General features: G+C 40.6%; 1 protein-coding gene across 1 annotated transcript; it reads right to left on the reverse strand.

The window, feature by feature from the left end:
* Positions 1-2,580: 2,580 nt before the first annotated feature.
* ftr84 (finTRIM family, member 84) lies at positions 2,581-26,172 on the reverse strand. Its single transcript, XM_061248898.1, has 7 exons — positions 25,568-26,172; positions 20,923-21,018; positions 18,999-19,232; positions 17,867-18,023; positions 17,410-17,466; positions 5,966-6,019; positions 2,581-5,472 (listed from the first exon to the last, which is right to left on the reverse strand). Exons 1-7 carry the CDS (start codon positions 26,141-26,143, stop codon positions 4,949-4,951), a joined length of 1,698 nt encoding a protein of 565 aa, XP_061104882.1. The 5' UTR covers positions 26,144-26,172; the 3' UTR covers positions 2,581-4,948.
* Between the last annotated feature and the right edge of the window lie 1,268 nt (positions 26,173-27,440).

Below are 27,440 nucleotides of genomic sequence, written 5' to 3' on the forward strand. Positions count from 1 at the left end.
GTGCTTGCAGCTAAACAGGAACCGTTTTGAAAAATGGCACGCAAAACTTAGAGGTGTGAATGGCATCTTCATTGTATGTAGTTTGTGTGGGGATTTCAATAAATTCCTGAATCAAAAAAAAAAAAAAAAGTATTCTTTTGATTCAACTTGGTGAGCCGAGGCATGCTGGTTGGCCAGTTTGTACTTTAGCCACCGTCTCCTCCACTGGCCAATAGGGCGCTAGCTGGTCTCGGTGGAACACCACCACACTGAAATAGATTCCCGTATTTATACTATTCTCCCAGCTCCTTCTATTGTGGTCCCTAAATTCAACTCCTCCATAGGTTTGCTCAACCTTTTCAGTTGAGTCACTATTATATATTCAAATTTCACACAATTCTGTTTACCATTATATAAAAGTCTTCCATTTAATTAAATAAAAATGAGACAGTTAACTATTTAGTGTCTGCTGTTATAATTTATAATTATTTTAAAATTATTTATTTAATTCCATAAAAAAATATATAATTTACTATTATTTAAAAAGTCCTCATCCAATTTTATAAAACAATAAATAAACAATTCACTTCTTATTGGCTGAGCTATTTTCAAGTTATGCCATTAGGCCTAGGAGTTATATTTACTCTTCCATGGATGTTTACACTTTGACCCCTCTTAGGCCCTGGCCTCTGGGAACTACTGTTTCAATGGCCAGATTTCCCTGGGACTGGTGCCTCAATGGTCAGCCTTGAACATGTCTTATCTGTGTCTTCCCTAAGCTCCTCTTTCTCTCACAGGCCCCCCAGCACCTCTGAGAATGATATTTACACACAGTGTTCTGAGAATGTTTCTCACATAGAATACCTCCAAGACTGTTTCAGCCATCTACCGCTTTCTCAGGCACAGTCTTTTTTTTTAGTAACTTCCACATGTCATATGCCTCTTCTTTCCACTGGCCCGTCACTCTGAGGATGGAGGGGGTTTGTTTGGGTTTTCTTGACGCCCAACCAGTTGCAGATCTCCTGGAACACCTGGGCAGACCTAACAATAACTGAAAGCAATAACTCACTCCAAGACGTGTTGTATATAGAAACTACGAGGCTGCGTGTTAGGCAACGCCCCTTAGCTGTGATAAAATTTCTATATACCTAGAAATATATATATTCTATGTTTATGATTCTGCACCATAACTGTATGCCTGTTTCATTTTACTTGTCTAGTGTTTCAGTATTAATAAATTGATTTGGTTTATTTCACTATTGCTGATTTTTGTATGAAATATTATACTGTATATCTATTCCCCTGTTCCCAGATATTACTTTATATATTAGATATGCAGCAGTGTGGCTGTACTGCATGGGAATTGCTAGTATAGGGATCTCCATATTCCCCTGCATCTACATGTGGCAAATATTGCACCGCACCTACCATAATCACCTTTTCTTTTGCAGTGTCTGGGTGTGTGTGGAGGCACGAGCACATGTGCTGTGGTAAGTAGCCTAAGTGCCCTCCTCCCTGTGCTGCAACTATTTACTGCATTTTAATCTACTCGCTTTTTATATCAAGTACATCAATTTATAATTGATAATAAACTGTTGAATTGATGCATTTGCCCTCAGTCTATTCATAAATAAATTGGTCTTAGCCCTCGAACTTGAAATCAACAGTTTAGCCAAGTTACGTTAACGCAACAGTAAACAGCGGTGGGATCAGCTCTAGTGCTGGTAAACTGACTTACCTTTCATACAAGTTTTCAAACGTTGAAATTTGTCGTGGTTGCTCCCGCATCTTTAATTTAAGTCTCCATATTTTGCTAGTTTGGCTCGATGAGCCTGAATTATTTAAACTCAAAGGCGGAACAACTGTGGAACTGTAATCTTGGCGAGCTATGCATGATACACAGCGTAGTTGCAACTAAAAGGTGCATGGTGTGGGTGTGTTTTAACTAAGGAATTTCATTTAAGTAATTGAAAAATAATTATTGGCTGTGACATTATTCACTTCGTCATTTTCACATTGCCATTTGGCAGACTCTTATTGTTCACGAGTTCTTATTGACAAGTCCGAGTCGAGTCTCAAGTCATTTTTGGTCGAGTCTGGAGGCAGTGTATGTGAAACTTGAGTCCGAGTCACTGACTTGAGTCCCCATCTCTGTAATATGGGTCTTATGACATGTAAAATACTGTATTTTTCTTACTAAAGTATACACTTTTTATCCTGAAAAAAAGGGTTTGCACTTCTCCCCACCTGTCACCCACCCCCTACCTCTCCCTCTCCTTGTGCTTTCCTCAAACAGCAACAGGTCGAGAAGAAAATAAGTACAATAATCACAACAATAACATCTTGTTGACTAATATATTCATTGAGGTCCATTGATTGAAGTTGTCAAATACGCAATCTCCATCAACAAGTCAAACACATTTTCACATGCTATTCATTATTCAAAAGCAGGCTTATTAAGCATTAGCTAGCATTTGCTTAGCTGTACCATCTTGAAAATGGAAATGATTAATGTCCTGAGTCAAGAATAGTTTTAAAATAATTAAGTTCTTATCTTTGTGAGATAACTTTGCTGAATAAATATGTTTTGACAAACAAAAATTATCTTGTGTTTGTGTTTATTAATGATAATTAATTTAACATTTTTCCGGGAATCACAGGGACACTGAAATACAAACATAACCCAGCCACGAGATTCAATTCAAACCCATAAAAACTCAATAAACCAACATTAGGCTGTAATGATCAACCCAGTTTTGCTTGGCTAAACCTAACCCAAATCAATGTGTTGGATCAACCCAGCATGTGCTCAGCAGCTGGGTCAGAAACTACCCATATTGGGTTATTTTCAAACCAGAATTTTTTAGAGTGTAGCGCTACGTGAAGCAACTGTGTTTAAAAAAAGCTAAACCAAATAATCATAAACATGTATCATGAAAATGTAGCTACCATTAACTTCATATAAAAACAAAGCTCATAAGAAGAGAATGTTTATGTAACCGCAAGAGTACAGAAGAACATGTATCTCAATGTCAGTTATGTAGACTCACTGTGACTTCAGAGAAACAAAGCTCTCGAAGCTGTTGCAGATGAATATTCCATGAATTACTGTACAGGATTAGATCATCCAAATAGGCCCCACACCCTGTCATTCCTTTAATTATGATGTTAACAAGCCTTTGAAAGCAAGCTGGCGCGTTGTGCATTCCAAAGGCCATGACTGTATATTGTAAAAATGAATCAAGGGTGACAATCTTTTTGGCTCGTTCAGTAAGCTTGACCTGCCAATAACCTTTTAGGAGGTCTAACTTAGTCACGAACTTCGCCGAGCCAACACGATCGACACAATCATCCATTCGGGGCAATGGATAACTGTCGGGAATGGTAACTGCATTACCACGTCTATAATCAGTGCAAAAACGGTATGACTGATTACTTTTCAGGACTAACAAACACAAAGTCACTCCACGTTAAGCATTGTACTTCCAGCGTGTTCCACCCTGAGTCCCAAGGCGCTTTAGAACGCTATCACCAATCGTTTAAGTCCATGTTGCGTGCCTATTGCCTTGAAGTTGGTGGAGATTGGGAGGATGCAGTGCCAAGTACAGGGGATGTGTAACAGCTGCCAAATTAGCTGTAAGTTTGCTCTATATGTACACTGCCCTTGCTGTCTGGTCTCTTTTTGGCCACCCTCGCTTTACTATATCCTACACATTTTCATAAAATGCAAAGTGTTTTCCACTTTGTACAGTCAGTGAGACTGCGGGCACTGCTGTTGTTGTGCTATGTAATGTAATCTACAACCTGCCTGTGAAACTGTTGCTGAACATAATGCTGTTGTGATTCTAATGTTTTTTTCAAACTTTAGATTTGCCTGATTTATGTTAACATTGTGTCTCCCCGTGTTAAGTCTATGGACAATTCATTATTGAAATTTAGAATTTTGATGTCTAATTCAAATTTAATAAACTACACAGTCATGCAATTATAAAAAGCATGTATGTCTCTGAATTACAGACAGAATGAGTGGTCCCAGCAGTGTTTGTTTCGTATTGATCTGTAACAGCTGGCTTGCCAACTTTGAAAACAAGCCGTTATAAGAAAATTGGCTGGTAGATTGTTTCTAACATATCAAAGAACTTGCCACAGTTCTTAGGTAGGCTTTGACTGTCTCAATTTATTTTAACTCTCAAGGTAATCCCAGACAGCTGCGATCATGTTTTTTAATTTTTTACTATTTATTTCAGATTTTTTCCCTTTTTTCCCTTAGCCAATTGTACCCTATCTAATCCAATTAGTGTTTGCTGGGGATACATCATCCCTTGGTGGCCCAGAGAACAACATGCCTTCTTCAAGACGTCTCGTCTCATAGCCTGTGACCGTGATTCTGAGGCAACCGGGATGCTATTGTACGCGGCGATCCTACCAGCCCCAGCCGAGTCCCTCCCTCTGTAGCAGCGAGCCAATTATGACACTCCATGAGAGCTGGCCAAACTCGGTTTTTTTGGCAGGACTGGGAACTGTAACAAACTGATGCCTGCATCAAGGTCTGTTACTTTAGCTGTGTGCCACCGCAGCCCGGAGCTGCGATCATGTTTTTTATCAGAAAAGTGATCTATTGTACCCCATCTATTATCAATTCCTGTGTGCAGCTGAGGAAACACCATCGCAACCCTGCCGCGATCCTCCTCAAGGAGTCCCTCCCCCCACCCGCAGAGCAGCAAAGTTTCAGACCATGCGCCTTACTTTACTTTATTTTATGAAATACTCTCTGTAACATCTTTTGGGAAAATTGATACTTGGAAATCCGTTTTTATTTTCCACTGATACAACTAATTGAGAAAGAAATTAAAAAAAAAATGTCTAAAACCAAATTTATATTACAAAATCTAGGGTGCCAAGCTGAAGCTGATTATTCTCAGTACTGATCTTTCATGCTGTCAAACGGTCTCTAAAACAGGGTGGAACTCTAATTCGAATGGCAAATGGACACAGTTGAGCCAACCCCAAACCCAGCAAACAGTGGCTCAGAAAAGCGAGCCTGGAAGCGGTGGATGAGCTGCATTGAATTGGAAACGGCATAAAAGGCGATCAAGCCCCCAGCATAGTCCAGGTACACCCCAATCCTAGAGACCTTCAAGGAGGATGGTAGGTCTTTGTTGATCTTGTTGTGCCAGGCAGAGTATCCAGTGTCAGAGCAGAGCAAGGTCCAAGACTTGTCGTTGTAGCCCAGCAGGCTGCTGGAATTCTTCCCCTTACGACTGATGCTTTTGTAAGCCAATCCAAGGGAAAACTCCCCAATCCACTGTACCTCCCAGTAGTACCGGAAGCCACTCAGTGGTTCCTGGCACAGCACTTGTGAAAAGCTGTCAAATCGCTCTGGGTGGTCAGGATAGAACTGAGTTGACTTTTTTCTGGTCACTTTGTGATTACCGTCAGACAAGACCAACTCTCTGTATGCCGTGTTGGGGTCCAGAGTAAGCTGACACAAATCTGAAAAAAAATAAGAATTATAAAATTATATATATATAAGACAATACTTAGGTACAATCATACACTTAACAAAAAGGAGTACAAAACATACTTTAACCTCAGTGTTTTACTAGTAAAACATGAGGTGCTGGAACAAAACATAAAGTGAGGAAGGTTAAAGAAGGATATAAGAGGCATACAAGTTAAGCTAAATCATTGCAAGTATGCTACGTAAGTCAGTTAGTAGCAAAGGACTAAAGCAAACTAAATAAGTTACAAAAAAGGAAATGGCCACCAGTCAATGGAATACAACGAGGATTATTAAAAGCACAAACATATTACTGAATTTAATCATCAGGTACCCACATTAGTGTGCTAACTAATTATACAGATTGTAATTATGCAGGTTAGAAACCACATACTTTATAACTAACTAACTATTCAAAAGAGATCTAGTTTATAGTAATGCACACACACACACACATATTTTGTAAGAGTAAATTAATTAACTCACACTTTAGAAAGTCTGATCTGGTTTCAGGCTCTTGAAGCTCTTTCCTGGACGGAGCTTTCGAACAATAAAAAACAGATGAATTCATGAATAATCCACACAAAATGCTACAATAATCACAAATCACAATGTTTTATACATTTTTCAATGGCGTTTTTGCCTTTCACAAATTTGAAAATGTAGCAATTTGTGAAGCGTTTTAAGTTGGTTTAAGTGTCTCCTTGAACTTTTAAACATTTTTATTGAAGAACTTTATAAATAAAAATAATTTTATGGGAAACATATCTACATTTGTAGTGTCAGCTCCTCATCGTTATAGTAGAAAACATAATTCAACATTAATATTTTTCAACCACTTGTGATTATCATCAGATGCTTTGGTGGAATAAATGGTTAATTAAGCACAAAAAACACCATTTTATGTGAAATTCTTGCATTTGCTAAAATCCTTAAAAGAGAGGAAATTGAATTGATCAGCCCTAATGCTAACACTGCTATAGCCATGTATAATGTCTACTCTACATCAAACAACATGTGCTCACCACTGGGCAGATTATGGTTTAAGATTCAAAACTGTCAAATAATTCATAATCTTAGAGTAGTGCACTGTATTGGCAATGTTGCACATTAAAGTTAGCGGCAACAGACTTATTTTGCACTCTTTCTAAAGCATGCTTTATTTCCAACATGCCCATGTGTCCTATTTGGGACCGCATATGTTGTATCATTCTTTCAACATAACTTGTCCATAAAGTGCTTCCGTACGTAGCATACGGCTTTGAAACTAGAGTGGTTAATTGATCAATCCTGCATTACAGTTAGGCCTGGTGGCATAATTAACTAGGCAAGGGGGCATCAGAAATGAATGAGGGGGCACAACTATTTTTTGCTTGGTGATAACACAAGAATAAGAATAATGCAGAAATACAGGCTACTGTACCGCTTTAAAAATATGAGCAATTCCCAACTGGCTCAAAAATGGTATAGGTAGAATTAAATTATTTAAGGGTATCCATAACACAGAATTTTGCGTAACGTAGCAATACCAAAATCAGTAGTTGGTGAGCCATTTGCCTTTGCAGTAGACCTGCAAGATGGCATTGAGAATGGTTTTGAAACGTGAGATAATGTGATATTTTGACTGGAAGTGCCAACCAACGCAAACGGTATACACTCACTAAGCACTTTATTCGGTAGATCTGTACACCAGCTTATTAATGCAAATATTTAATCAGCCAAACTTGTGGCAGCAACTAAATGCACAAAAGCATCACAGCAAGCGGGTGAGATCAAACGACGTCCACCACCAAAACCTTCATTTGGATATTTTAATTAATTGGATTATCTACCTCTTCAACCCTTGAAAACTTGTTTAACCTCACTTTTATAACATGGACATGGCAACTGAACCCAGCAAAAAGCAGCCAAGGAGAGACTGGTCTACTGAGACAGAGGAAGAAACAACCAAAATCGAGGTCAGTGTACTCAAAGACCTGAAATCCAATCTCGAATTCTCCCAGTCACAAATCGTATCGCTTCAACAGCAAAACAATTAACTTAAACAGTCAAAATGCTATCTACTGAAGTAACAAACCCTGCTAATAAAACCCTGAAAAAAACCCTGAAAATAAAACAATTAAAGCATCTATCTCGGATCTCCAGTGCTGGTATGCCTGAACAAACACTAGATAACCCAGAAGAATTGATCAAACAATTAATGCAATCATCCCTGAAACTACCACCAGAAACAGTAAACAAAATGACATTTGATCGAGTTCACCGCATCAGCGCAAAAAATGACAACAACAAAAGACCGAGCAATTGTCGCCAAATTTTGTACACTACAAATAACTCATAAAGGGCAAAGGAAGGGAACTTACTACGGTATGAATGACCAATATCCAAGACAAATTCAAGAGAGAAGAAAAAAACTTTTTCCAATTATGAAGAAATTCCAGGAGAAGGGAAGACGAGCTGCATTGACTGCGGACAAGCTCTATGTCGATGGACACCTCTATCGCGACCGCAACATCACCACTTGGCTCTAGTCACCCCAAACATACAATAGTCCATACGCCAACATGAAAACAGACCTTTAAATGTACAACCTGCTGTCCACTAAAACAAATGTTACACTTACTGCTGACTCTACAAACACTACCTATCTGTCTCTGTCTCTCTCTCTCTCTCTCTCTCACTCTTTCTCCTCCTCTCTCTTTCTCTCTGATTTTACCAGATCATCTTTCTATGTTTAATACATGTCTCAGTCTTTTTTCTGTTTATGTCTATCTGTTAAAACTAGCATGGGAAATGTGTATAAAATGGAATTTGTATCATGTTATAATTATGGTGAAGCTGCTTCATAGTGATGTCAGTATCATTCTTTTTTTTACAGGTCAGCTCAAAATGTAACCCAAACACTGCAAACCAATGTTGACACAACACACATTCATCACAAATTTTTACACTCATACACACACAAACTTCCTTGCACAAAATATAGCTGTAAAACTGATCCTAAACCATATCAATGTCTTCACTGAAGTTTGTGACCTGGAACATCCGTGGGATTAGTTCACAGGCAACAAGAGAATGATGATACATGATTACAAGCCTGATACAAGAAACTCACTCAACAGAATCCGAGAATTAAAAATTGAAAACCCAACAATTTAATCAAGTATACTCATCAATTTACAATTCTAAGAAAAGAGGTGTGTCAATTTTAATAAACAAAACCGTGTCATCAACGCCTCCATTAACAACAACTTCCATCCATCCATCCATCCATCCATTATCTTCACCCGCTTATCCTGAACAGGGTAGTGGGGGGCTGGAGCCTATCCCAGCATACATTGGGCGAAAGGCAGGAATACACCCTGGACAGGTCGTCAGTCCATCACAGGGCACACACACCATTCACTCACACACTCATACCTATGGGCAATTTAGATTCTCCAATCAGCCTAACCTGCATGTCTTTGGACTGTGGGAGGAAACCAGAGTACCTGGAGGAAACCCACACAGACACGGGGAGAACATGCAAACTCCACACAGAGAGGCCCCAGCCAACGGGGATTCGAACCCAGGACCTCCTTGCTGTGAGGTGGCAGTGCTACCCACTGCACCATCCGTGCCGCCAGTAACAACAACTTAACTATTGCAAACATATATGGACCCATATATGGACTCTTCTCCAGACTATCACACCTGACATTCTCCCATTTGTCACCTCCCTTGTCAACTCCTCCCTGTCTTCTGGCTGTTTTCCAGCATCCTCCAAGAGGGCCCACATCACTCCGCTGCTAAAAAAGCCTACTCTGGATCCCTCCATCATCCAGAACTACCGCCAGAACTATCTCTTCTTCCTTTTCTTTCTGAAACCATCGAACGAGCCGCTTCTACTCAACTTTCTTCTTTCTTTTCTAACAACAACCTGCTAGACCCCCATCAGTCTGGCTTCAGATCGGGCCACTCGACAGAGACCGCACTCCTCTCCGTCAGTGAATCACTCCATGCCGCACGAGCAACCTCCCTCTCCTCTGTCCTCATTCTTCTAGATCTCTCTGCTGCCTTCGACACTGTGGAGAATCCGCCCCTTTCTCACCCCCTACTCGACTCCTGGTCCAAGCGATGGTTCTGTCCCGCCTGGACTACTGCAATTCCCTCTTGGCTGGCCTCCCAGTGTCCGCCATCAGACCCCTCCAACTTATCCAGAATGCAGCAGCTCGTCTGGTCTTCAACCTTCCCAAATACTCACACGTCACCCCCCTGTTTACTTCCCTCCACTGGCTGCCTGTCATGGCTCGCATCAAATTCAAAACATGGGTGCTAGCCTTCCAAGCAGTTAAGGGGTCTTACCCAGCTTACCTACAAAAAATCATCAGACCCTACACCCCTGCCAGACTTCTTCGTTCAGCCTCCACAGGCCACTTGTCACCTCCCCCTCTCCGAACCTCCACCTCACGCTCACGACTACTGTCTGTTCTGGCTCCACGGTGTTGGAACAAACTCCCCGTTGAGGTCAGAACTGTAGAATCTCTCCCCACCTTCAAGCGCAAACTGAAGACGCACCTCTTCAAGCAGCACCTCTCCCCGTCCCTTCCTACCTCCCTGTGAACCTTAATTGTTGTCTTTGTGATTTACTTTGTGTTTTGGTATTTTTAGTTGGCTAGGTAAGCAGTGTTTGGATCGTTAAGTTTGGTCACTTTTGCTTTGTTGTTTGTTTGTTTATTTGTTCGTAAAAAAAAAAAAAAAAAAAAAAAAAAAGGCCCTGGTCCTTATCTTTGTTGTACAGGTAGCAGTTGTACAGGTAGCAGTTCCATCTAGGGTCTTTCAGCACACTTATCCCTGGTTATGGGTATGCACTTTGTTGTACGTCGCTCTGGATAAGAGCGTCTGCCAAATGCCATTAATGTAATGTAATGAATCATGGTTATGTTTTGCTTCTATTTATACACAACTCAGATAAAAAAGTTTTGAATTGATTTCTTTGTAAGGGGTGCAATTTCTTTCTCTTTCTTGGAATGCAGACAACACTTGTGGAAAATAGACAACAGTGTCTTATGCACAAACCTGCAAAAACCTAGGTTAAAGGTTAATTTAGGAGGATAACATATACATAGTCTATATAAACCACCTGGCTAAATCATACTCAGACAGCAGAAATGAGCTCAGCTCCACAAAAAATTAGCCATTTTTAATTTGATTAGCCAGAAGAGCATTGAGAAGGGAACGTGTTTTTTTTTTCTCTGAAGGAAAAGACCTTTTAATGTGTAGTCATGAGGGAATCAGTTACCTCCAGCAATTAATACAATGTCCTCTCGTTCCATACATAAATGCAATCTAGGTTACAGCGCATAATCACAAACAAATAAATATGTCCATAGCGTTCCCAAAAGGTTAACCACTTGCACTTTGTTGTGTACAAGTAATTGGTTACAAATTTACGATTTTATTCAAACAAATATTTTGATTTAGGGGAGACCGAGGCACAAATGAACATGGAGATTTTGCATAGTTGAATTTGTGCAAGAATGATGGGTTTATAAGAATATAGAGATTTGTCACCAGCAAGCAGAAACTGAGCTTTACTTGAGTACAACTAGCGCAGCCGGGGCACGAACGCTGTGTTCCAACATGTCCCTGCCTGTTAGAAATGCATCAGCCACAGTAACTTTTAATGTATAATCCATGTAGACCATGTATTTATTCAGTCCGATTTAGCACTCACTCTTCTATAATGCCATCACATTGAAACGTTGAATGGGAAGTCATGACAAATTATAGAATGTTTAATTGTGCAAGCATTATTAGAAAGCAAGTAAATCCAGGTATTATTACAAATTTAATTTATCTGCAAATACCTGCCAGTTTCTCTCTCTCTCTCTCTCTCTCTCTCTCTCTCTCTCTCTCTCTTTTTGCCACAAGGTTACATTATTGAAGTTTTAAATACATTTCTTCTTATCAAGAAAACATGCAGTTATCCGAGATGATTCAATGCTATTGTCAGGTATGTGGGCCGGAGGAACCAAACGTAAACTCAGGAGTAACGAGAAAATAGCAGGTTTAATGACGTAGGCAGATAAGGGGCAGACAGTGCATAATCCAACGAACAGGCCAAACAGGATACAGAAATTGTGATCCAGAGAGAGTCCAAAGAGCCAGGCAGGTGTGAAAACAGAAACCCATAAGTCCAAAAACCCAAAACCCAGAACAGAACAGAATGTAAATTGACAAAATAATGGGCCAGAACTGACAGCATACATCTAACACAGGGAAATAGAACTGACAAACTAGCCACCAAAGAACAAAGCAGGCAGGTTTAAATGAACTAACAAATTAACTAAACGATTAACAGATGTGAGTGCTGGGGAAGGACCGGAGTGAAAGGAGAGAACATAGAAAAGGGGAAAACAAATAGAAGGGTAGGGACATAACAGCTACATTCACTAACGAAATCGTAGTTCGCGTTTATGAAAGGCCAATTAGTATAGTAAAAAAGAAATACCTTGGATATTTTAAAGAGCTAGCAAACTTGATTTTTGTCACAGTCATTGGCTAACCATTGTGTTGCTTGCTAACATGTATCTGCAATGTGGATAAATAGACCCTTTCTTTTTTCAAGAAGTCAGGGTATGGTATTTTTCTTGAATAAGGGACATGCTTTTCACCTTATTACGAGCATCTACAGTAATTCTGACAAATAGCAGAGCCATACACACATTAGTACTCCTTCCGAGTCTGGGAGTGGCTGAAGACAATGAAGCAAACTGATCTGAAACCTCACTTTGATCCTCATAAATTCCTGCGTTCCTCTGAAAATAATCTATTAGGTTGTTGATTCAAAGAGAATATTTTACTGAATCCTCAGCAGCCTGCCCAGTGGTACATGTTATTTGAAGTCGACCCCTATAATTACAGTACCCATAGCAGGTATTAATGCATTATACATTGGAAGCCTTGTCAGTGCATAGGTCAAGATAATGTTCTCGGTGCTTCTGTGAATTTCCTGTCTTTTTTGGCTTTTGCCAAAAATTATTAATGACTAATATAATTTGTATTTACCATTTAAAAAGAATAGAGAACCATAAGTCTGTTCCCTATCAAATACATAATGGCCCTTACACGTAACCGTCACAGCAACAAGAGCTTCAATTAAGTAGCCAACAAGCCTTTTAATCGTTTTTTTTTTCCCTGCTTATATTGCATTGGTGTGACCACTGATATAAATATGTCTGTAATCAGTAAAAACAGTGTTTAATGATTAAAAATGCTTTAAACTGTATAAACTTGTCTATAAACACTTAATATTTCATTATATGATGTGTGTACTTATATAAGTAGATAATCATAAGTGAATTGCATTCAAAAGTTACATTTTTAAATGAAAATGGAAATCTTGTAAGCTCATTGAGCCGAGGGGTGCATCGTTTTGTTATTTAAATATTTTGGTACATCGTGGTGTTCACCCGCCATATTTACGTTACATTACATTATTGGCATTTGGCAGACGCTCTTATCCAGAGCGACGTACAATTGAATAGACTAAGCAGGAGACAATCCTCCCCTGGAGCAATGCAGGGTTAAGGGCCTTGCTGAAGGGCCCAACGGCTGTGCGGATCTTATTGTGGCTACACTGACCTTGTATGTCCCAGTCATTTACCTTAACCACTACGCTACAGGCCACCCTGTATATTTAAAAATGCATCTATCTAATCCATCTAATCCTACATCAGTTTCACCTTCTTCCCTCCATTGGAATTACATGGCACTGCATGTGGTGAAACCTATGTAGGGTTGCGTGAGCATATTACATTTTTTTCTTTCCAGCTTGCTGTAGCAACATTCCCCCAAAGTTACAAAAACAAGGATAAAAACAAGAATGAAAAACTTATTTTCATTGTGATCGAGGGTCTGTAGTTTTTTTATTTACAAACAGCTAAGGTTAGGATTTGGGGAGCTCCATCACAAGATCACTTCAATAGCTGCTGACTACACAGGTTAGCTAAATATATGTTAGCTAGCTAGCCACGTGACCAACCAACCATAGGTGACACATTTTGGCTAACTTTACAAACTAGCTACATGATTGAAAACAGTTACTAGCTAACTCTGCCTATATTGCAAGCTATGATAGTAATGTAATTAATGTAGTGGCAGGCAGTGAAAGATAATGAACAAAGAAGATGTGATGCGTCATGCCAGGATGTGCAAGCTGTTGATAGCTGCAAATCTGGAGATAACGTTACATTAAGGCAATGTCATTTTGTAAGCTTGGTGGTAACAACTAGTCTGCTGTTGTTAGTTTAATGTATTTACTTTACAGGACTTAATAAATGTATTAATAAAGAAGTTGCCATTATAGCTAAATTGTCCTATTTAACATTACATAGCTAGCTAGCAAATGCAATTAGCTAGTAATGTTAGCGTTACTTTACCACCAAACCAATATAAACTAGCTAGCTCATCATAGAAGCATAAAGCTAGGTAGCTATCCCAACAAGACACACGGATAGACATTTGATGGCTAGGATAGCTACAGACTGACCATAGATGCTGTTTTTTGTGGTGTAAAGTATGTTATCCAATTATCCAGGGTCAGACATAATGTTCTAGAGCAGCAGGGCAAAATGAGATCCTAGAGCAGCAGGACAACAAAAGCTTGAAGTATAGATAGATAGACAGACAGATAGATAGAAACTCCGCCCTCCTCCACTCCCCTAGAATAGTGTACAATTCTAGCAGAAGTGACTTCATCATGTTCACACCCAGCAGAGCCCTTAAGTTCCTTTCTGGAGTGATGTCACTTCCGTTCTACCATTTTGGCCCCATATGGCTCTGGCAATGTAATCCGTATTAATTGGATAAATTAATCCTGGAAATGTTTCATGTATATTGGTCCCAGAATGGCGAAACTACGAGGCTGGCGATTTTCGTGGTTTGCCACTGTGTTATCACAACCGTGCCTCTGTTAATACTTTATCATCAGCCCCAAAGCAATGAAAAGTGAACAGAAACATTGGAGGCTAGCTAGCTTCATTATAATCAAATGTAACTTTCCATTTGGCTGTCCTTTAAACTAATAGCCTATGACACAAATACCCTGCAATTAAAAAGGAAAGGCATCGAAATAACCTTGCAACTTTTCACGCTTACTGAGTGCATTGAGCAGGGAGTCAATAAATAATCCATGGATAAAACTATAGCAAAAATGTATATAAAATCTGTTCATATGTAGGGTATTATTGTATATGAATATGAATCTTTGTAATTGACAGGTTTATCATCTTCATCATCACTACCACCACCATCAGAACCATAGCATATTGTCTCAAAAATAAATGAATGAAATAATGAAATATATTAAGCTATTTTGTTATGAATCCGTGGCGGCACGGATGGTGCAGTGGGTAGCACTGCCGCCTCACAGCAAGGAGGTCCTGGGTTCGAATCCCCGTCGACCGGGGCCTCTCTGTGTGGAGTTTGCATGTTCTCCCCGTGTCTGCGTGGGTTTCCTCCGGGTACTCCGGTTTCCTCCCACAGTCCAAAGACATGCAGGTTAGGCCGATTGGAGAGTCTAAATTGCCCGTAGGCATGAGTGTGTGAGTGAATGGTGCGTGTGCCCTGCGATGGACTGGCGACCTGTCCAGGGTGTATTCCTGCCTTTCGCCCAATGTATGCTGGGATAGGCTCCAGCCCCCCTGCGACCCTGATCAGGATAAGCGGGTTCAGATAATGGATGGATGGATGGATGGATGTTATGAATCCCTCTGTGCTGGGAAATGTATATATAAAATTAAGCCTTTAAGGTGCTGGCTGAAACCGTAATGCTCCTAATTAGAGAGATTCCTAACCTACAGTTTGTGCTGCGGGACTAATGAAAAATAATAATTTTTAAAAATGGCACGGGACACATCCACCATCCACCTCTGTGGGAAGACGGCCCCCTCATTCTTGCCAGGGCCATTCCATTCTTTGGCAGCGTGATCTCCTCAAGCTTTGGCGGGAAATTCAAATTATGAGTGGAAAAAAAAGAAATAAAAGAAAAACCATGCAAAACAAAATCCTTGGGCGCGGATGAGGACAGTGGAATCCCGGAAGCAGTCTTGAACGGTCTTCTCCAAAACTCAATCTCTTTTGCTTTTCCCCTTCCCCCCCACATTAGGAGGCCAACTTAAATCACCTGTGGAACAGAGGTGTGTCCCGCTGCCTGACGTCACAGCAGCATGTGCCAAATCAAGATAAAATAAAGGGGAAAACTAAAATAAAACAAGGAATGTCAGTGTACGTGATTCCCAGCTCGCAAGTGATCTAATTATAATTCTGGAATTCTGGAACAGAACACAAATACGTCACCCAAAGAGAAAATTACTCCCCTCTAATTGAACAGCCATATGGGCGCTGTGCAAGTATGCCCCAGGGCCGGAAGTAAGGGCTTGCCCAGCCCAGACTGACATAAATGAGAGAAAAAAGGAAGGTCTTATGCTTCTGTAGCCTATCCACTTTTGACATGCTGTGTGTTCAGAGATGCTCTTCTGCATACCACTGTTGTAATGTGTGGTTATTTGCATTACTATCACCTTTCTGTGAGCTTTGACCAGTCTGGCCATTCTCCACTGACCTATCTCATTAATAATGTGTTTTATTTTCCCTGCACCATTCTCTGCAAACTATAGAGACTGTTGTGCGTGAAAATCCCAGGAGATCAGCAGTTTCTGAGACATTGAAACCACCCTGTCTGGCACCAACAATCACTCCAGTCACTTTTCTTCCTCATTCTGACATTTGGTCTGTAAAGAAGCTGAACCTCTTGACCATGTCTGCTGTTCGATTCATTTTCATTTTTGTCCATTAACTGGCTCGGTTTCCATGTCTGCATAATGTGTTAGCTTAGCATAAAGATTTGAAGCTTATTGAAGTCAATAGCCTACAAAATACACTTTACAGCAACTCCGAAGCTGTCTTATTTACATAAGGTATCATGTGTATTTGAAATACACCTTCTTAAGGTATAGCTAGAGCCGGCATAAAGTGCACTCATTCACTTGTAAACAAAACAGTAGGTGGCTAGCTAGCTAGTTAACACTTTACTTCTGATAATGGCCTACTTGATTAAGGATGAAGATGATTACTTCTGGACATATCCTGAATCTTATCTGTTTGAGTTGAGTTGAGTTTACAGATGAGGAACTGCTGCTTTTGGATATTGAGCAAGCAAGAAGGGAGGCCAGTTCCAGGGGTTTGTTCCAAAGTGGGATTTGCAAATTGTTAAAATTTCATCTGTTAAATCAATTTGGGGGGATCAGAGAAAGCCTGTGTTATTTACTGTGGTAACTTGTGCTCTCAAACTAGCTGCTACCGGCCATGTAAACTTGAACTAAACCCCCAACTTAACCCGCAGCGTTTGGTGAAATTAATTAGGCACACTTGTCACTTAAGGTGACCTTTATCTGATCATGTGCTGTAAAAAAATCCTGGATGAAGACAGTGTTGCCAGTGAAAAACAGTAGCTTCCTGCCCACGTTTGGAATTAAAATGACTCCAACACTGTAAATGCAATCGGTCCACTTTCCCAAATACTTGGGCTTAAAACAATTGTGTTATTTTGAAATCCATTAAGGAAATACAGGTAGGCAGATCAAATATGAATCAAGATTCAGCAACTGCATTGCTTATTTCTCATATTCAGAAATATTAATTTAGGACAGTTTTCTGAAGTTAGGAGCATTTGTTGAATCCGTTTTAGATGGTAATCCCTCAGCCTTGTACACTTCATCACAACTTCATCACTGACTGTGTAGACACAGCGTTACTCTTGAGACTTGACTTGGACTCAAGCTCAAAGACTTCACACTTGATTGGGACTTGAATTTGATGACTTATAAACATGTATGGTGGTCTTCTACATGTGCACAGTGATCTAAGCATAATGAGAATTGCCTTACCTTTAAAACGTCTGCCTCCATTCCTGGGTAGCATTATATATACTGGCGTTTCACTGACTGTAAAGGAGGACATATGTGGACGTGGTTATTCATATCTTTAGCCCAGCTACCATTTAATCAGCTGTGTTGTATGTGGAAGCACCTACATTACCCATTAATTCCAACCAATATCTTCAATTCGTCAAAGTGCTTTATTTAAAGTGCTTTATATACAAAATTATGAACTTATGTGATATCATCTATAGCTTCTATAGCATATGCTCTTTTTTATGAAAGGCTGTACAAAGGCTCCTAGATGTCCCTTGCCTTGTCCTGGAATTTTGCTTTGGGAATAGTGTATGAACCCTAATCAGGTTAGTCTGGGAATCTTGTGTATTTGCTGGGTGATTGATGGTTCTTGGATATCATTGTCAAAATGATAACATGGCCTGCAGTGAGTTGAAGCAAAAACTCTTACTTGTTTTGGAGATTTTGCTCTGCTCTTTTTTACAGATGTCCTCTAGGTGCTCCTTCATATTGGTGACTGTTTTAGTGACCTCTTCAAAGGAAAATTCTGGGTTGATGAGCACTTTGGGCACCGTCGGTTCAGGAGGGACACACAGGGTAGGGAAATTCTGCAAAAGATGTGTAAATACACAGCAGTTCATTGCTAATCCAGATTGTGGTGATGCACAAAAAGATCCAATGGATCATCTCTCTTGATATGTAATTCAGAGCTATTTCTTCACAGCAGCTGACTCCACTTCCATACCATCTTTCCACCATCTCTGTAACTAAATGAGTTTTCAGGTTCAGTATTACATTTTATAAATTTTTACCCATACAGTGCAGCAATATACACCAAGCCCTTTATTAGGAACATTTTTACTTTATTACGCCTACTTATTCATGCAATTATCTAATCAGCTAATTGTGTGACAGCAGTGCAATGCATACAATCATTGTAGATACGGATCAGGGGCTTCAGTTAATGTTCACATCAACCATCAGAATGGGGATAAAATTTAATCTAAGTGACTTTGACCATGGAATGATTGTTGGTGGCAGACAGGGTGGTTTGAGTATCTCAGAAATGGCTGATCTCCTGGGATTTTCACACACACTAGTCTCAAAGTTTGCACAGAATAGTGCAAAAAAAATCCACTGAGCAGAAGTTCTGCAGACAGAAATGCTTTGTTAATCAAGAGATGTCAGAGGAGAATGGCCAGACTGGTCAAAGCTGACAGGAAAGTACAGTAACGCAAATAACCACACGTTACAACAGTCGTATGCAGAAGAGCATATCTGAACACACAACACATCATAACTCTAAGTGGATAGGATATTCCATCTAATGAATACCTAATAAAGTGCTTGGTGAGTGTACACATGCAGTTGGCCTTTACATAACCCATAATGCACTGAAATAAACATTTCAGAATATTAATTTGAATTTTAGTCTTTAGGATGCTTCTACCTGTAGGAAGTGGGTGTTATACCAATAGGAAATAGATGTTGTATATGCATTAAGTGGATGATATCACCTGTAGGAAGTGGATGTTTGTACCTACAGGAAATGGATGTTGTGTTTCAGGCAGTGAATGTTGTACCTGCAGGAAGTGGATGTTGTCCTCAGTTTCCAGGATGTGTCTGAGCTCCATATCTCTGCGCTGCAGCTCCATGATTTCCTGCTCCAGCCGCTCAACATAGCCCTCTGCCTGGGACATGGCAGCCTGCTCATTGGCATCAATCAAGCTGTTGATCTCAGAGCGCCAGCGCTCCACAGCCGCTGCCATCTCAGTGAAGGTCTTATTGCAGTCAGACATGGCTCTCTCTGAACAGCTCTGTCACACATGGAAAAAGCAGAGAGGAGGTGTGAGCAGCAATGATGAGAAGGAATAGATAGTTGCCTGTAGTACTATAAATAGGGAGGGCAAAGTGGAGCTTTATAATGTAGACCGCTGTGTGTGCGTGTGAGTTTGCCAATACATTTCTCACAGAAAATTTAATTTGTCCACTTCTTTACTTCACACTAAGTGTTCTACACATTTACTGGTCCCTGTGTGAGGTTAGTATGATGTACCCTATTAAATTTGCTTTTTAACGGCACTTGGTCATTCCAACGATATCAATTAAAGCATTCGATTACAGTCAACGGCACTGAAAATTTCCGTTGCACCATCCATAAATGACAAAAGTCCCACTATAGGATTGATTTAAATATTTAAAAGTTACATATTTTCTGAATCGCCTTTTCTCTTGGGCACTGTGGATGAAGCGGCAGGATCTGGATGTACAGTTGCTATATAAATTACGTCAGAAGGTACAGTATTGTTATTTACAGTATGCTAGCAGCCATACCATCATGCACCCAGCTCCTGCCAAATGGTTGAAGCTAAGCAGGTGTGGGTTTGGTTAGTACTTATGGCAGACCTCCTGGGAAAAACTAAGTTGCTGCTGGAAGTGGTGTTGGTGGCCCAGTAGGGGGCTTTCTTCTCTGTGGTCAAATTATCCCCAATGCCCCAGCGCAGTGATCGGTTTGCTGTCAGAGATGCCGTCTTTCGGATGAGACGATAAACCGAGGTCCTGACTCGCTGTGGTCATTAAAGATCCCATGACACTCTTCACAAAGAGTAGGGGGTCCCTGGTTAATTCCCAACCCTGGCTCTTTCAAACTGCCACCAAATCATCCTGTTTCAATTTGCTAAAAAAAAAATATATATATATCTCCCTCTCCATGTCAGCTGGTGTGTGGTGAGCATTCTGGCACAAAATGGCAGCCGTGCATCACCCAGGTGTATGCTACACATTCTTGGCGGTTGAGGCGAGTTTCCTACTCATCACTGTAAAGGGCTTTGAGTGGCTAGAAAAGTGCTATATAAAATGTAATTATCTATCTAAATGTAATTATCTATCTATTTGCTACCTAAACTTAGTGGTATCACTCAAAATCATTTACACGATTGTAGCCTGATATGTCTATTATGCAAATCTGTTTAAACTATTCACCAAACAGCTGGGACTGTTTTTTTGAGGTGGGATATATGGAGTGTCCAGCGAAAATATTGTCCTGGCAACAATCAGAATTCTTACAGTTCGAACTGCAACCAACTGCTATGTATGAGTGTGTGAAGTCAACCAGTAAAAGCTATTGTTATGACACCATTTTCAACCTCCATAAATGTAAACAATGGAATGTTCAGTGAAATCTGCCTGTTTTTCAGTTCTGTCGGGGTCCAGCATTTAACATTGATGGAATGCTGGTAAAATGAACGCTTAAAAGCCACAGAAACAGTCATTTTATCACATTAAAATTCCACATAAGCAGAATTACTGTCCACAACACGTTAATTTAAGGTTAAACTGATATTCTAATCATAATATTCATGTTGATTTCCGGAAATACATTTATCAGTTGTCCTACTATAAATGAAGAATCAATGAGGTGCCGGTGGGAAATGAGTAGCTGACTTCACTGTGGTAAATTAGTTGTAGGTTCATTGGAAATATAAGGCTGTTTGAAATGGAACTTACTTTAAGAACTTCCACATTGTGTCTTAGCTCCTGTAGCTCCTTCAACCGGTCCTGAATGATGTGCTGAATTTCTGCTTGTGTCACCACCAGCGTTTTCTGCAGGAAAACACAGAGTGGGAAATGTCTCTATGCTATGTATAGCAGGAATTTCACTCCACAGAAAATTATACTATTACTGTACATGTGAGTCCTTTATTGCTCATTTTTTTGTAGTATCGCATTTCCAATGCTTACATAAAGATATACTCAAGGTAATCTCAGGGTTGTAAACTCTGCTTGCTCTTTTTCATTCCTCTTAGCAAATTGTAACATGGCCATCTTGTGGCTAACTAATGGTTTGCAGCTTGTAGTGTAGTCATTTTTGTGAAGTCCTCTGTGGACAGAGGTCCACAGTGCCTTCCTCCTGAAGAGTGTTTCTCATCTGTTGGACAAGGGTTTGACTTGGACTTTTTGACTTTGACTGGTTTTTTTTTTTTCATTCATTGTGGTTCTTTGTCAGATCTTTTAAGGTTCCCAGTGCTCTATTTCTTCTGAATTAATTTGAAACATTTTTATTAAATTAAAACAGTTAATCGTATTAAGCTTAAGGTTTGGCCTATGTCTCAGACACTTTCTTATTATTTCCCAACCTCATCATGACTTTCTTGACTTTCATTAACAGGACTCATGTTGATACACAAAAACACACTGTACATTACATTACATTAATGGCATTTGGCAGACGCTCTTATCCAGAGCGACGTACAACAAAGTGCATACCCATAACTCTAAAAGCAAGCAAAAGCCTAGAATCATGATTAATTAATGAAAGCTCTCTTACACGTGTATTAGGAAGCAAATTAACACTGACTAATCAGAAAAACATGTAACCATTAGTCCCAAATATTATAGTGCCCTGAAATGGGGGATACAAATTAAAGGAGAAACCAACATAAAGTGTTTTAGTAAGGTGTTGGGCCACCACGAGCTGCCAGAACAGCTTCAGTGCACCCTGGCATAGATTCTACAAGTGTCTGGAACTCAGCTGGAGGGATGGAACACCATTCTTCCAAAAGATATTCTCTCAATTGGTATTTTGATGACGGTGTTGGAGAGCGCTGTCTAACACCTCTGTGGGGGCGACATGGCTCAGGCAGTAAGAGCAGTCATCTGGCAGTCGGAGGGTTGCCGGTTCGATCCCCCGCCCGCGCGGTGTGTCGAAGTGTCCCTGAGCAAGACACCTAACCCCCAAATGCTCCTGACGAGCTGGTCGGGGCCTTGCATGGCAGCCAATCGCCGTCGGTGTGTGAGTGTGTGTATGAATGGGTGAATGGAGAAGCATCAATTGTACAGCGCTTTGGATAAAGGCGCTATATAAATGCCTGCCAATAACACGTTGATCCAAAAATTTCCATAAGTGTAAAATTGGGTCAAGTGTAAAATATCTGGTGACAGCGAAGGCCATAGCATGGGATTCACATAATTTTAAATCAAACCATTCAGTGAACCCTTGTGCCCTGTGGATGGTGTATTGACATCCAGGATAGGTATTGTCATCTCATCAGGATAGAAATGTTTAATCATAGAATAAAAGTGGTCACCCAGAACACAGAATAATTTGATTTGCAGTGAGTCTTCCCCCTAAGGGGACAAGTGGATCCAAACTATGCAAGGTAAATGCCCCCCACAGCATAACAGAGCCACTGGACCCTCAATCATTCAGGCCTATACCTTTCTTTTGGTATTTACCACACATGCACTTGTCAAGAATATGTTGAAGGAGGACTCATCTGACCATATCACTTTTTCCACATCTCTGTAGCCTATGGTTTCTGTACCAGTGAACTTCAAAATGTGCATTCATCTTTGTAATGAAGGGTTTATGCACTGCAACACTACTACAGGGCATGTTCGTTTATTTGCCCTCAGAGCACCAGCATGCTCACTGGTCATTTGGAAATTCAGAGCACTATGCCCTGGGAGCGTGCACTGAATGCCCTGGTTGAAGAGACTGTCTACCCGAGTGTCCTATCATGGCAATCTAAAAGAATGGCTGACAAAGTTATTTTTGTTTGTAAATTAACAGATTTCTGAGCACTCTATGAAATTTGAATCACAGTGCTGAAATCAGAGCAGATTGACACTCGTGACAGCGTGGCAGCGTGACACTCGCACCAATAAGATCCCTCTTTACGTAGTTATCGACAGTGTTACGGACCGAACCTCAATCCACAACATAAACAAGATGCCAACGAGTTGAGGGCTCGAGTCTAGGGTTTTTAATTTAAAAAAATAGGGATTTACAACAAATAAGAATTAATAAGAATTTAAGTTAAGAGTCCAGAATTAAGTTAAGTGTCAAAATAACAAATGGCGTCCAAGAGAGCAGGGACCAGCAGCTCAGTCAGCGGGAGCAGGAACAAAAGGCATGGGATGGACCGTCTTTCTCAGGCATGCGCATGCTCCGTCTTCACCTGCGCACGGGTATATTATCTAGGCCCCGCCTGCCAGATCTCAGGGCACGGATTGGCACAGAGATAATTGGCAGGGGCACGCACTGTCCTATGTTTGTGGCCATGGCTACCAGCAGAGGGAGCCAAGCCAAACTTACTGTATTAGGTGACCACCAAGTACAGGGGATGCATAACAGACAGCCTGATCATGTCCTGCATTGGCATTCTCAGTCACCTGAGGAATAGTTGCTCTTCAGTTTTTCCTTATATATTGTACTAATGCACAAGTATCACAACCATTGAATTTGCACTTTTAACCACAATATCTGACCCTATTTGCTGATATTAGGAGGATGCCACAGAGCATGATAGGATGTTAATTTCTGAATTGTATCATGCAGTACAACTGTATGGAAGAATCTGCACTCGCTATGTTTCTCCACTCACTATGTTTCTCCACTCGCTATGTTTCTCCATGATTCAGGTTCGTTCAATTTTTCACCCGTCTGTCTATGTAAAAGAAGGCTTCACCCAATGTGGATGTAAATACCCTCAAATTAAAGCTGACAGTCTGCACTTTGACATCACACTCATTGTTTCATTTTAAATCCAATGTGCTGAAGGACAGAGTCAAAACTACAAAACTGTGTCAATGTCCAATGTTCATTACTTATGGACTGCACTGTATATGGATTTCCAGATAAATGGAGAATTTCTTTATGGAAAAAATGTATGGAGTTTCACATAACCATCTCTGTCAAATTCTGTTATGTAAGGTGAAATAATCTCAGGGTGATTGGCAGAACGATGAAAGATCTATGAAGCAAATTGATCCAAATGGATAAATTGTGCATTGCTGTTACATTATTTTACACTACATTACATTACATTACATGTAATTTGGCAGACGCTTTTATCCAAAGCGACTGACAGTTGTAAATCATAAAATGAGCACCTCCAAAACTAGTGGAACAGCAAGGTCATATCCGAATTAGTATTTTTATCTAGATTTTTAAAACAACATATCACCTTTTGTATCAGACCACCCAATTTTCATGTGAGAAAAAGTATTGGAACATGTGACTGACAGGTGTTTCCTATTTCCCAGATGTGTCCTGTTAGATTTATTGGTTAAACAATAGTTTTGAATGTCTACTCTTGGTTTTAGCCTTGGGTTTTGCCTGTGAAGACTGCATTAGTGTTAGAAAAGATAAACCAACATGAAGACCACAGAGCTGTCTTTGGGAGAAAAGCAAAGCAATTTTGAAGCTTAGAAAAGGGGGGAAGGGCCATTGCACAAGCATTGGGAATAGCTTGTACAACAACTTGGTATACTGAGCAACATCGAACAGTCTGACCAAGGGAAACAACAGGAATTAATTAAAGAAACCTTGTGAGAGCTCATCTGTAGTAAGAATTGGAAGGTGAAGAGATGAGCTACAAAAGTTCTAGAACAACGTTTTATGGATTGATGAGACCAAGATTAACCTCTACCAAAGTGATGGAATGGCCAAAGTGTGGAGAAAGAAGGGATCTGCTCATGATCCAAAACATACAAGCTCATCTGTCTGCCAAAATGTGTCCAAACTAATTGGGAGGAACTTCATCATGCAGCATGACAATGACTCAAAACACACTGCAACACAACAAAGGACTTCATTAGGAAGAAAAGGTGGATGGTTTTAGACTGGCCAGACTTTAACCTGATTGAACAAGCATTTCACCTCCTGAAGAGGAGATTGAAGGGAAAACAAACAATAACTGCCATAAAAGCTTGGAAGAGCATCACAAAAGAAGAATGCAAGAGTTTGGTGATGTCAATGGGTCGCAAGCTTGATGCAGTCATTGCAAGCAAGGGATATGCTACCAAATATGAAGTGGTATTTATTTTAATTCACTTACTTTCATTCACTTAATTTGAAATAAAATGAAATTCTTGTCTTGTGTTCATCTTTTTATCTCAACCCCAAATGTATTCAGTGTAATACAAAAACAAAGGAATTGGCCTTGCTGTTCCAATACTTTTGGAGGGGACTGTACACAGTCCAGTAGCATAAAGCAGGAGTAAAACATTTAAGCTGAGAGGTTGTTAAACTGTTGAAAAACATGCCACTCAAGTCAATTAATTGTTTACAGTTTAAAAAACACATTCATTGAGTATCAGAGAGCGGAATGATGTTTTCAAATCAAAGATTCACCCTCACAGTACTCACCTGTTTTTCAGCACGCTCCTCATCTGCTGAGACAATGTTATGACTGCGATGTTCTCTCACGGTGCACAGCACGCAGATGCACATCTGGTCAGAGCGGCAGAAGAGTTCCAGGCCCTTCTCATGCTGTGGGCAGATCTTGCGTTCCAGGTGTCCTGTCTCATCAACCAGTTTGTGCTTCTTGAAGGTGGACGACTCATAATGCGGCTTGATGTGGGTCTCGCAGTAGTAGGCCAAGCACATAAGGCAGGACTTAACGGCTTTACTCTTGCGGCCAATACAGAAGTCACAGAGGGAATCGCGCTGCAGGAATGGGAAGGGGGTGAGTTTAGGCAGCTGGTGGCCATCGTCATGTGCCACATTTGGGACATTCCTCCTGAGGACAGGCCGGGGGGTGAAGGTTGCCCTGCATTGGGGGCAGCTGTACACACCCAGGTGGTCCGCTTGGTCCCAGTAGATCTTTATGCACTCCAGGCAATATGTGTCCCCACAGGGGATGGTGACGGGGTCTCGCAGGACATCCGTACAGAGGGGACAACCGTATTCCTCTGGGGGAGCTGCGTAGGGTGAGTCTGCCATGGGACCAGTACCGATACAGCCAAAATCAAGGGTAAAGATTTCTTCTGTCCTCCTAATAGCAGCAACTGTATTTAAAGGCACCTCAGTGCTGTTGTGTAAACATGTAGAGTACAAGTGGAAATGAACATTATCAGCAGAAACTGGATAGTTTCCATAAACAGTGCAATTGTGATGCCTCCATGAAAATCGTGTGTTTGTGGTTGGAGACCAGTGATAGGGGTGAATGAATAACAACACCCTGAGTTTCTCAAGGAGACAACAGAACAATGTCATCTGGGTAAAAAAAATAGAATTTGGAAAAATCCATCCATCCATCCATCCATTATCTTAACCCGCTTATCCTGAACAGGGTCGCAGGGGGGCTGGAGCCGATCCTAGCATACATTGGGCGAAAGGCAGGAATACACCATGGACAGGTCGCCAGTCCATCGCAGGGCACACACACCATTCACTCACACACTCATACGCATGGGCAATTTAGACTCTCCAATCAGCCTAACCTGCATGTCTCTGGAAGGAAACCGGAGTACCCGGAGGAAACCCACGCAAACACGGGGAGAACATGCAAACTCCACACAGAGAGGCCCCGGCTGGGATTCGAACACAGAGAGGCCCCGGCCGGGATTCGAACCCAGGTCCTCCTTGCTGTGAGGTGGCAGTGCTACTTTGTGCAAACATTACCGTTAAAGATGACAGCAATGAGTCTTTTCCTATAATGTATGATAAGGTTAAAGAACACATCTGGAGTGACCATTCCTCCATGGAATCATGATATCCTTTGGTTTGCAGTTATGGACCCCCCTCTTCAGTTCAGACCACAGGTTTTTGATGGGATTTAAGTCTGGAGACTGAGATGGCCATGTAGAACATGGATATTGTTTTCACTTTCATTTCTGTGTGGATTTTGATGTATGTTTGGAGTCATTGTCCTGCAGGACAATCTACCTATGACCAAGTCTCAGATTCCTTGCAGAGACAACCAGATATTCTGCCAAGATTTCACGGTACCTTATTGAATTTATTGTGCTATTGATCTGAAATAGTGCCATTGGGTTAGTGGCAGCAAAACATCTCCAAAATATCCATCACCCACCTCCATATTTGATAGTAGGTATGAGGTGCTTATCCTTCCATACATTCCTCTTTTGCTTCCAAACAAACAACAAGTATTTAAACTTACATCTTTATTGTGGTATGTGTAAACATTTATGTTTTTTTTTTGTACCCATTAGCAGACTTGTGATGGTCAATTACCATTGTTCTCTTCTGAATTGACAGTTCTTTGGCTTTTAGCATG

This window comes from Conger conger, chromosome 7 (assembly GCF_963514075.1).
Source record: "Conger conger chromosome 7, fConCon1.1, whole genome shotgun sequence".
Classification (NCBI taxonomy): domain Eukaryota; kingdom Metazoa; phylum Chordata; class Actinopteri; order Anguilliformes; family Congridae; genus Conger; species Conger conger.

Coding starts and splice junctions, on each gene's coding strand:
- ftr84 (XM_061248898.1), bottom strand. CDS start 26,143: ATGGCAGACTCACCCTACGCAGCTCCCCCAGAGGAATACGGTTGTCCC. Junction 19,233..20,922: donor ACAATGTGGAAGTTCTTAAA/GTAAGTTCCATT, acceptor CATGTGTGACAG/AGCTGTTCAGAGAGAGCCAT. Junction 17,467..17,866: donor GAGCAAAATCTCCAAAACAA/GTAAGAGTTTTT, acceptor CCTCCTTTACAG/TCAGTGAAACGCCAGTATAT.